Source organism: Podarcis liolepis, assembly GCF_965112155.1.
Source record: "Podarcis liolepis genome assembly, chromosome: 15".
NCBI classification, from domain to species: domain Eukaryota; kingdom Metazoa; phylum Chordata; class Lepidosauria; order Squamata; family Lacertidae; genus Podarcis; species Podarcis liolepis.
The window spans coordinates 2,613,473-2,625,570 of NC_139566.1; the positions used below are offsets into that span (position 1 = coordinate 2,613,473).

Consider the following 12,098-nt stretch of genomic DNA (forward strand, 5'->3'; position numbering starts at 1 on the left):
TGAGTGATTTCTTGAGTGATATTCTGAGTACCACTTAGGTGGGTCATTAAGTGTGGATTAGTTGCTAAAGCTTTCGTGTCTTGACCTCTTGAGCTTGTGAAGAGTTTTTCTGAGAAGATGGCTGTACTGCACTTAGTTGTGCTCTGGCTTGGCTTCGTGTATAGGGGCGAGCTGTGGTTTTGTGCCCTGTGCCAGCCAGATCTGTGTAGGGATTGCAGGGGGGTGCAGCATCCGGAGGTGCCACTATGGTTTGGCTACTGGATGGAGTCTGTAATTTATCTGTGGAGAGGGTCTGGGTTTGGGTCTGGTGTGGTTGATTGGTGATGGCGTTCTGTGTGCCTCTGGTTCTGGTGTCGGTTTTTGTGGGGAGGGCTAATTTCCAGATGTCTGGCAGGCGGGACGTGTCATCACGCTTGTTCATGTTGTGAGGGTGTTTCTCTATCTCGATGGCTTCCATGATTATTCTCTTGTGGTGATGTTCCATGTTAAAGAGCAATTTGGAATCTGCAAAATTAATTTCGTGTCCTGTTTCTTTCATGTGTTGGAAAAGAGAGGAAGTTTTTTCTTCTTTTTTGACGGCATTCTTGTGTTCTGCGATACGTGCATTTATTCGTCTGTTTGTTTGTCCAATGTACGTGGCTGGGCAGACTTTGCAGGGTATTTCATAGACCCCTTGGTTTTCCAACTGGATTTTATCTTTGGGGTTTCTGAGGATATTGGCTATTTTTTGGTTGGTGCAAAAGGCTGTTTTGATATTGTGTTTATGGAGGATTTTGCTAATTTTATCTGTAGTGCCCTTGATATAAGGAAGGAGGGCCATGCCATTGTTTTCTTCTGTGTCTTGGTTTTTGGGGGGTGTTTCTTTTTGGATTAGCTTCGTAACCCTGTTTTGCTGGTATCCATTGGCGATTAACACATTTGAGAGATTCTGTAACTCAGTTGTCAAGTGGTCTTTGTCAGCCAGGCGTTTGGTTCTGGAGATGAGAGTCTTGGCTACGGAGTTTATTTGTGCAGGGTGGTGGTGTGATTGTGCACCAAGACACAGAAGAAAACAATGGCATGGCCCTCCTTCCTTATATCAAGGGCACTACAGATAAAATTAGCAAAATCCTCCATAAACACAATATCAAAACAGCCTTTTGCACCAACCAAAAAATAGCCAATATCCTCAGAAACCCCAAAGATAAAATCCAGTTGGAAAACCAAGGGGTCTATGAAATACCCTGCAAAGTCTGCCCAGCCACGTACATTGGACAAACAAACAGACGAATAAATGCACGTATCGCAGAACACAAGAATGCCGTCAAAAAAGAAGAAAAAACTTCCTCTCTTTTCCAACACATGAAAGAAACAGGACACGAAATTAATTTTGCAGATTCCAAATTGCTCTTTAACATGGAACATCACCACAAGAGAATAATCATGGAAGCCATCGAGATAGAGAAACACCCTCACAACATGAACAAGCGTGATGACACGTCCCGCCTGCCAGACATCTGGAAATTAGCCCTCCCCACAAAAACCGACACCAGAACCAGAGGCACACAGAACGCCATCACCAATCAACCACACCAGACCCAAACCCAGACCCTCTCCACAGATAAATTACAGACTCCATCCAGTAGCCAAACCATAGTGGCACCTCCGGATGCTGCACCCCCCTGCAATCCCTACACAGATCTGGCTGGCACAGGGCACAAAACCACAGCTCGCCCCTATACACGAAGCCAAGCCAGAGCACAACTAAGTGCAGTACAGCCATCTTCTCAGAAAAACTCTTCACAAGCTCAAGAGGTCAAGACACGAAAGCTTTAGCAACTAATCCACACTTAATGACCCACCTAAGTGGTACTCAGAATATCACTCAAGAAATCACTCAAGGTATCCCTCAAGTAATTAAAGAACAAAAGAAGAAAAGGCACACTAACCTGGGAACTTCCTCTCTGCCCAGAACGTTGGAGGCTATACACCACACCCCCTCAACAGTATTTATAGGAACTCAAACACTGAGATCCTGCTCTGTTCCAGTAACAAGAAGCCGAAAGCACCAGCCTGAAGATGACGAGTGAGACCTCGTCGAAACGTCGCCTAGACACCCCAACTCTTACACGGGAAGACACCCGAAGACACCAAAACCTGCATTCCTGTACCCGTGAAAATCTACGAAAGCATATATATATATATATATATATATATATATATATATATATATGCGCAGCAGCAGTTACTTCCAGGAAGCTGGATTTTGCATCTCAGTGCACATTCCCAGCTTTCTCACCCCCTGTCACTCCCACCCCACAGAATAGGGGACCCCCCACAGACCCTTTCCTAGAATTGGGCTCAGAAGATACAGCCCTTTTCATGTGGGGTAGGAAAGATTTTTAAGCCCAAGGGCTGCATCGCCGCATGAAACCTTCTGGGGGATGCATGTCTGGCATAGCAAAAGTGTGAACCATCTCCACCAGTCTCAGGCCTCACTCCACACACACACACACACACACACACACACACACACACACACACACAAAGCCACACAAGCAGTGATGCTCAGTAGACCCTGAATGTCGGGTATCTGGTTGAAAAGGGGGGGAATGGGAAGAGGGAAACAGGAGAGGGGAGAGAGGGGAAAGCCTTGCTTGGAAGGAATGGCTGTCTGGAAGCCTCCAGCACTTCCGATAGGCAAGAGGTTATACTGCAACTTTTTGTTGCAGCGCCCATTTTTTTTTTTTGTAACATAATAAGGAACTAGCTATTGCAGAATGCATGGACACAACAGAGGCAACAAAGAGCCTTTGGCAACGGGTAATACAAGTGGCGATGGGGAAACTCTTCTTGGTCTGATGACAGGAGGAGTCCAGTTACTCAAGAGGAATGTCCTCTTTCCCCTGCAAAATATTGAAGCCCTGTCTCCTTAGATCCTCTCCAGCCCTTAGCTAGAACTGGAGTTTGAGGGCTGCTGAGAGATTGGGATGGTGTCTCAATGTCGCTTTGACATTGCCTCTAAACTGCTGGGCTGACCTGCCACCTATTCAGCCTGTAGATTTGTGAATCGGGGTCCTTTGGTCTGATCCAGCTGCTAGATATCTTTGAATATCTAAAGGTGGTCACCTGGAAGATATTTTGATCAAGCTGAACGGAGGCTTTAGCTGAGAAGCTGAATCTCAGAGTTCCCCTGACTCTGAGAAAAGGGGAGCCTCGCCTGTTGGATTCCTGCCTGCCTGCACAGCGCCGCAACCAGAAAATTTATATATACAGAAAGAGGGAAGGGTGTGTGTGGAGAGATAACAGGGAAGCCAAGAGAAACAAACTTTCCTGCCTCCGTCTCACATTCCTGAGCGAATAAGGAAGGTGGGGCTTGTATGCTCTCCAAACAGGCAAGTCTGGCTTTGTCATTTCAAAGCAATTGCTCAAGCAAGGAGGGGAAGGGGGAGGCCGTCTTTTTAACGGGAGGGGGGGAGCAGGGCGTTGGCCGGGAGGGGAGGGGCCACAGAGCCACCGGTTGCGCATCAAATCCCTCGCTCAGAGCTAGCTATCCAACTCAGCGGCCGGCCAGCCAAGTCTCTGCGTCCTATCGACTGACAACTTACCAGCACTATGGTAAGTTGACGCCCTGGCGCTTGGCACTCCTTGCAAGAGGGCAGCGGGATTTATGTGCCGTGATGCGCAGGAACAGGGGAGGGAGAACTCTCGTCCAGTTTTTCTAACGAGACGGCAGGCCCGGAAAGTTTGTTTCCGTTTGGTGGGGAGGCAAAGCGGGGAGTGGAAAGGGCTTTGGCAGGGAGCTCATCCTCTCCAATCAAAGCTCCTGGAAGACATGCATGGCGCATGGCTGAGCCCTGCGGGCCCCAATTCTAGTTTTCCTCATTCGTTCGTGTTTGTCGCATGGAAGATACCGCACGTTCCCTGCAGCAAACATTTCAATTGGGGATTGAAGGTGCATGGCGGCGCATGGCAGCGCATGGCGGTGCATAGCTATGCGCCAGAGAGCCATGCATGGCCATGGTGTTTGCCAGTGCTGTTTTTCTAGAAGAATGAGCTGCCTACATCTCACCATGAACACCTCCCTCATTCTCTTATAATGGCAATGAGAGGTGCCGGAACCGAGTTCTGGTGAGCTGGGGGGAAATGCTCTGATGTCTGGAGAGAGGTGCGCCTCCCTTTGAAACATGGCGGGCATGCCCGATGTCTGAGATACATGTCTTGCCTCAAAGGGCTGCAGGCCACAGACAGGGGGCCTGGCTGGATCCCACCAGAACCACTCAGAGCCAGGGTCAAAAACTGGCATTATTTTCATAAGAAAAGACCTCTGGAACCATTCCCGGCTAGTTTCAGTTGTGCTCAAGGGAGACCTAGGTAAGGGCGTGGCTGCATTTGCCACCTCGAGACATGCACACACCCATAGCACACAGCACATCAGCTTGTGCGCCTCTATGCGCTGTAGAGGACGATGAGCATTTTGAGGCCAGCAAAATGTCACAGATCCCAGGGCAGGGAGGGATCAGCATGTAACAGGATTCCCACTCTGGCAGCCATTCAACAGGTGAAGCTTTCCTTTCTTGCATGCGTGCATAGCAAGGCCTGTTGGATTTCTGCCTGCCACGTGGCATGGGCACCTTTACCACGAAGGAGAAGGCGACAACCCGCCATTTAATCTGTGCAATGGGGGGTATTCCACTGGTACATCCTGCCCCGGTGCTGTTTCGCCTTGCTGTTAAAAGCTTCACCTGTTGAACATCTCCCACACCAGCGCACTGAGCTCTCCGTCTCTTACTTTGGCGCACATGTGCCGGGAGGGTGCCATATTTCAGTTTTCTACCTCGAACAAGTTGCTACTGAAAACGCAGAGAAGGCCAAGCCTCCTTTCGGTGGTCTGCTGTTGCTGTAGTCTTTCCCCACAGAAAAGAAAAGTCAAGTAAATAAAATTGCCCAATTGAGTTGAGCAAGCAGAAGAGCTGTTGCGTTGGGCGCGGTAATGCCATGGATCTATTCTGGACTCCTTCTGGGCCCCGAACAAGAGCATTTAATGTTCCTAACCCTAATCTGCAGGTTGCCATCCAATTGGATTTTATTCTGATCCTGATCTGATTTTAAGATGTATTTTAATTGATTGCCCAATTTAATGTTAATGTGTTGTACACTTGATGTTAGGCGCTCTGAGCCCGATTTTGGCTGGGGAGAGCGGGGTATAAATAAAAATGTATTATTATTATTATTATTATTATTATTATTATTATTTCACATAATTTTTATTGAATTTTCATATTTAATTACATCTCATTACACAAATCTATAACATAAAACATTGCTCATACTGAGCATTGACTTCCTTCCCCGCTCTTTCTGACTTCCAAACATTTTTTGCTAAATTCTCACATTTCTATAATCACTTTTTTACCTTAAAGCTTCTCCTTTTTTATGATAATTACCTCTTTATATGTAAATCAGGTCCTTCTTTTCACATTACAAAACATTTCAGTTTAAGCCTACAAACGTTTTCAAACGTTTGTATTATTATTATTATTATTAGGCCTAAGGGGGTGGCGATTTTGCACCGAACTGAAATCATGTTCTCTCCACCTTCAGAGCAGTGGTGTAGCGTGGGGGTGCAGGGGGGGCCGGCCGCACCGGCGCAACATCTGGGGGTTAGGGTTAGGGGGCGCAAATCCACGGGTTAGGGGGCGCAAATTACTTGCCTTGCCCCGGGTGCTGACAACCCACGCTACGCCACTGCTTCAGAGTCAGGAAGCCTCTCAATACCAGTTGCTGCGACTCGCAAGTAGGGAGGGTTGCTGTGATTCAGGCTTCCTGCTGGGTTGGCCACTGCAAGGACAAGATTCTGGACTGGGCGGGTCTCCTTGGACCTGATCCGGCAGCTGGGCTTTTCTGACGTTCTTATGGAACCTCCAGGTCCACAGGCAGTCTATCTGGATTCCCAGAGGGTATTTGGCCACTGCCAGAAGCAGGGTGCTGGACCAAATGGGCTCCCTTGGGGCCTGATCCAAATTCAGGGCTCTTCTTGTGATCTTAGCCTGCTGTTCTCTTGAGCCACCAGGATATTGGATTACAGAAGCGCTGGGAAGAGTTGGCAGCTTTCCTCTTTCAGCCGAAAAAGGCCGTGTTATTTTAGCTCCGTGCATTTCCGGGGAATGGGGGTTAGGAGACAATAGCGGCTGGAAGAATGAGGAAGAAATGCTTATGCGTCATACTTCCCTTTCAAACATGCTCTCCCCCCCCACCCCCCCAATGATGCCAACTGTTTCTGCCCTCTGCGTGGCTCATCCGAGGGGTTGCCAACTTCCTCGCAGCCTAACTGCGCTTCCAACAGGCAGAAACCCAACAGAGAGAGTTCTTCACCTGGCGGGGAACCTTGAGCTCTGAATCCACGAGGAATGGCCCTTTCCCCTGTTCGATTGCCCCTGTTTAAAGAATCGTGGAATTTTAGAGTTCGAAGGGAAGGAATCACAACTGAAGAGTCCTTATTCAATTCCTCGCGACACCCCAAGTCATATATGAGTAACTGCAGAAATTCCACAGCTCAGGGAATAGAGCCTCTCTCTTGCATGCCAGAGGACCCAAGTAGGGCGGGGAATCTCCCCTGCCTGGAACCCTGGAATGATGCTGCCAGCCCGTGTAGACAGTATCAAGCTAGATGGGCCAATGCCCTGTCTCAGCATAAGGCAGCTTCCTACATCCCCTGCAAAAATAAAAACTTGGGCATCTTTAATGCCCCTCCTTCAAAACCCATTTACCTGGGAATCTCCCCTGCCTAGAACCCTGGAATGATGCTGCCAGCCCGTGTAGACAGTATCAAGCAAGATGGACCAGTAGCCTCACTCAGCATAAGGCAGCTTCCTACATCACCTGCAAAAAACCCAAAAACGTGGGCATCTTTAATGCCCCTCCTTCAAAACCCTTTTAGCTGGAACCATGAGGACTAGAATCTTACTTTAATTTGGGGGGAAGAAGAGGCATATCTAAGGCTGACGCTTTGCATGCAAGAAGGTCCCTGCTTCGACCCCCAGTAGGGCTGCCCGAAACCCTAGAAAGCACCTGCCAGTCAGTGCCGAGAAGACTGAGCTAGGCAGATCCTGACTCAGTAGAAGGCCGATTCCGATGTTCTGCCTTCCAGGTTTTTGTCACACAAGGGGGGAAAAAATGGCTAGGCTGGAAAGGAGGCCCAAGGGATCATTTGTCTCCTTCTCCTCCCCTCCAATCCCCCCCCCCCAGACACAACCCTCAAATTTCATCCAGACCCACCCAAGTTTCCCATCCACCCACTCGGTCCGCTCATTCCTTTGCTCTGAGCAAACAGGCCGTTTCACACAGGCTTTCTTGGCAGGGCAGAGTCAGCGCGGGAGCAGCTCCCAAAAATGACTCATCACCCATGAACACCCCCCCCCATGCCACCCCACCCCATCTCTGCCCCAGGGCTTCTCTCTCTCTCTCTCTCTCTCTCTCTCTCTCTCTCTCTCACTCACTCACTCACTCAGAGGCTGTAAGGACACTTAAGGCCACTAGAGGGTGCGGAATGAGGGGCCCTTGTATTTCTTTGGATTTGGTCTAAATTTATTCTCTGCGTACCCGTTCCACCTTTTTCCTCCCAGGAGCTCAAGGGGGGGACATGCACAATTCTTCCCCCTCCCCATTTCATCCTCACAACAACCTGGTGAAGTAGGTTAGGCTGAGAGACACAGATGGGTTGACGGCCAAGTGAGAATCTGAACCCGGCTCTGCCAAGAGTCCTATTTGATAGGAGGAAGGCTTCCTAGTTACTGGGAATATCAGGTAGGAAAAGGGCTTGGTTCCGGCTGGATTAGATCCCCCCCCCCCTTTAGACCGATCCAGCCAGGGTCTTCCGGTGTCCTTCTGGAACCCCCAGGTCCAGAGGCAGTCTATCTAGAGCAGGGGCCAGCAAGGTTTACCGGCCATGGGCCGGATCGATCCCACGGAGATCATCCGTGGAGCGGACTGGCACAGCGCAACGCTGGAAACCACGTCTGCACATGTCTATGGAGCTGGAAATTGCTTCTGCACATGCCCAGATGCCGGAAATCACGTCTGCACATGTCCACGGCACCGGAAATTGCATCTGCACATGCCCAGACACTGGAAATCACACCTGCACAGAAGCAATTTTCGGCGTCTGGATATGCGCAGGCGCAATTTCCAATATCTGCGCGTGCACAGATGCAATTTACAGCGCCACTCGTTGAGAACCCGCACCGGTTTAGCAGGCAGCTCAGTTCAGGGGCGGCTCATGGGCCAGTAAAACGGTCTTTGTGGGCCGCATCCAGCCTATGGGCCGCACGTTGCCAACCCCTGATCCAGAGTCCTATGTTCTCGAGGGTATGCGGCCACGGCAAGGACAGAATGCTAGACAAGGCAGGCCATTGGCCTAGTCTTCTGATGTTCTTCATTAAAACAATTTCAGATTTACAAATGATTCGAATCCAGTGCAACAAACACAGATTTTAAGGAGGTGAGCTGCTTCCAGATGTTCCTTTTATTATGCATTAAAGATAACAATATCAGGGTGGTTATCTGCAAACCTGTTTTCAATACCATTTGCAGCTGCAAAATTGTACACACAGAGAGATTGATACCCAATACGAAGTATTTTTTTATAATACAATGGAACCTCGGTTGTCAAACGGCTTGGCTCCCGAATAGATCAGCTCCTGGACGCCGCAAAGTGAGTGTTCCAGTTTGCGAACATTTTTTGGAAGCTGAATGTCCAACGCAGCCTCCTATTGGCTGCAGGAAGCTCCTGCAGCAAATAGGAAGCCGCACCTTCATTTTCTAACGGTTTTGGGAGTTGAACAAACTCCCAGAACGGATTAAGTTCCAGAACCAAGGTACCACTGTACATGAGAATAAAAGAAATACTTTAAAAATCTAATCTAACAAGGAAAAAGAGCAAAAGAAAGGAAAAAGAGAAAAGAAAAAGAAAAGAAAAGGGGAAAAGATTTTTAAAAATACTTCTGGTTCTGTGTCTTACAGCTAAATATAGTATTCACTGATTAACATGCAACTACAGTCATACCTCGGGTTAAAGACGCTTCAGTTTGCGCGTTTTCAGGTTGCGTCTCGCAGAAACCCGGAAGTAACAGAACAGGTTACTTTAGGGTTTCGCCGCTCATGCATGTGCAGATGCACAAAATGACGTCATGCGCAGAAGCTGTAAATCGCGACCTGCAGACGTAGGTTGCGTTCTGCTCTGGTTGCAAACGGGGCTCAGGAATGGATCCCGCTCGCAACCAGAGGTATAATAATAATAATAATAATAATAATAATTTTTTATTTATACCCCGCCCATCTGGCTGGGTTTCCCCAGCCACTCTGGGCGGCTTCCAAAAGAATATTAAAATACTATGATACATCAAACATTAAAAGCTTCCCTAAACAGGGCTGCCTTCAGATGTCTTCTAAAAGCCTGGTAGTTGTTGTTCTCTTTGACATCTGGTGGGAGGGCGTTCCACAGGGCGGGAGCCACCACCAAGAAGGCCCTCTGCCTGGTTCCCTGTAACAGGTACCACTGTATTCATAAAAAAAATTAAGCTCCTGTTTCGTTTCTGATCAGCACATGGCCCATAGCTTCCTACTGAAATCCTTTAATTTTTTCAACCATAAAAGTGTAATATGAAAACTTCAGTAAGTCGAAAGTGATGTTGTGTAATTTTTCTATTGCTATTTACCGTATATATTGTTAAAATTGGTGAATTGTAATGAATTGATGTAACAAATACTGTGGTGTTTTCCTTTGTTACTGTTGAATTCTAAATAAAGTATTATTCTCCTCTTAAAAAAACGAAACAAAACAAATCGCTCTCTCGTTCCTCCAGTCGTCCAAGTACCCCGTCGGTCCCACGGAAACAGAGCGCTGCATCGAATCGCTCCTCGCCGTTTTCCAGCGCTACGCTGGCCGGGATGGCAACGCCTGTACCTTGTCCAAAAGGGAGTTCCTGACCTTCATGAACACCGAGCTGGCGAGTTTCAGCAAGGTATGGTTTCCAAAGGTTCTGGAGCAGAGAAGGTTGGTCTCCTTGGGCAAATGGGGCCTTGCCCCACCAACCTCCCTGCCTTCTGACTTCTGAACAGCCCAGCGGGTGGGGCTAGCTATAGTTTCCTCCTCCTCAGTCTCAGCGTTGACCCCTTCTAGGACTGAACAGGGAGGAGGGTGGGAACAAAACTAGAATTTGTCTGCCGTCGGCACTCTGGCGCCACCTACTGCTGAGCTCCCTTTCTTCCAGCCTACCAGCATCCATGGTCTGGGAAGGTGTCAAAACTATAAACCAATGGACCTCCAGATCTTTCTTCAGCTTTCCCACAGCGAGAAAGTGGAAACAGACCAGCGTAGAGACAAGGAGCCAGAGAGGGAGGGAAGGTCGAGAAGGAATCCAAGAAATCAGGGGACACACACCAAAGATAACTGAGGATGAATGAATGAATTTTATCATTTCAGTCCTAGACCAGTTCCAGCCCACATACAATATCAAGGGAGTCATAAAACACGATAGTGATACATTTGAATTTGCAATTAGGTATAACAGGGACAATACAGATATAGCAACAGTTTAAAAATATATAAATTTAAACTTAGACGGAGGATGTAGGAACACTCTGGAACTCAGATTATATTGCTCAAGAAAGGGGCAGAACACAGAGGGCATTTCTACTCCCAGACTATGAAATTCCCAGAGTGGTTAAACCAGGCATGTCCAAAGTCCGTTTTGGGGGCCTAATCCGGCCCACTGGTCAATTTAATCTGGCCCTTGCAGCAATTTATATCCTGGGGTAAAACCCTAAAAAAAACCTCAACAACTTCAATCCTAAAAAAAGGTCAACAAAACTTTGGTAGGCCTTTTGGCTGGTCGTTATGGCTCTTCACCATCAAAAGATTGGACACCACTGGGTTAAACAATCAGTCCCTCTTCACGGGCGAACTCTGGGAATTGTAGCTCCGGGAGGGGAATTGAAGTCTCCTAACAACTCTCAGGGACGTGGGTGGCGCTGTGGGTTAAACCACAGAGCTTAGGACTTGCCGATCAGAAGGTCGGCGGTTCGAATCCCCGCGACAGGGTGAGCTCCCGTTGCTCGGTCCCTGCTCCTGCCAACCTGGCAGTTCAAAAGCACACCAGTGCAAGTAGATAAATAGGTACCACTCCTGCGGGAAGGTAAACGGCGTTTCCGTGCGCTGCTCTGGTTCACCAGAAGCGGCTTAGTCATGCTGGCCACATGACCCGGAAGCTGTACGCCGGCTCCCTCGGCCAGTAAAGCGAGATGAGCGCCGCAACCCCAGAGTCGGTCACGACTGGACCTAATGGTCAGGGGTCCCTTTACCTTTAACAACTCTCAGCACCCATAACAAACTACAACTCCCAGGATTCTTTGGGGGAAGCCATGACTGTTTATTGTGGCATCGTGGTGCTTTCAATGTATGGTGTGTGTGTGTTGTGTGTGTGTGTTGTATAGCCTTATGCAGAGTGAATCCTCATCCAAAACTCCTCCCTGCCTTTCAGAATCAGAAAGACCCGGGCGTCCTCGATCGCATGATGAAGAAGCTTGACATGAACAACGATGGACAGCTGGACTTTGGCGAGTTCTTGAACCTCATTGGGGGCTTGGCCCAGGCCTGCCACAGCCAGGTGCTGGCATCCCCCACAGCTGGTGTCCCCCCAAAACCATGAAACACCCCAATTTCTTGGCCTTTCTGAGCCAAGACCAACGTCTTCCCAAACATTCCAAAATCTAGCACTTCTGTGAGTCACCAAAACACATCCGACACGGAAAAGCGAGCGACCCTCTCTTCATATGTATATTTTTTTCTCAATAAAACGGATGGGTTAAACACAAAGGTCTCGTTATTTTCTGTACAAAGCACCCGGTAGGAAACATTTGACTGCACTCTTGCCAGAGGACTTAGCCATGTGAGGCCCCTGCCCCCAAATTCTGAGCTTTCCCCTTTTTTTAACAATTAAAAAATAAGACTCTATAGTCCTTTACCTATTTATCTACTTGCACTTTGACATGCTTTCGAACTGCTATTAGGTCTATAAAATGCCATATAGCATATATTCAACAACAAAAACAGCGACAAT

At 48.3% G+C, this 12,098-nt stretch overlaps 1 protein-coding gene across 1 annotated transcript; it reads left to right on the forward strand.

The window, feature by feature from the left end:
• Positions 1-3,367: 3,367 nt before the first annotated feature.
• Positions 3,368-11,854, forward strand: S100A11 (S100 calcium binding protein A11). Its single transcript, XM_083477454.1, has 3 exons — positions 3,368-3,597; positions 9,843-10,001; positions 11,520-11,854. Exons 1-3 carry the CDS (start codon positions 3,595-3,597, stop codon positions 11,685-11,687), a joined length of 330 nt encoding a protein of 109 aa, XP_083333580.1. The 5' UTR covers positions 3,368-3,594; the 3' UTR covers positions 11,688-11,854.
• The last annotated feature ends 244 nt before the right edge of the window (positions 11,855-12,098 follow it).

Coding starts and splice junctions, on each gene's coding strand:
- S100A11 (XM_083477454.1), top strand. Junction 10,002..11,519: donor AGCTGGCGAGTTTCAGCAAG/GTATGGTTTCCA, acceptor CCTGCCTTTCAG/AATCAGAAAGACCCGGGCGT.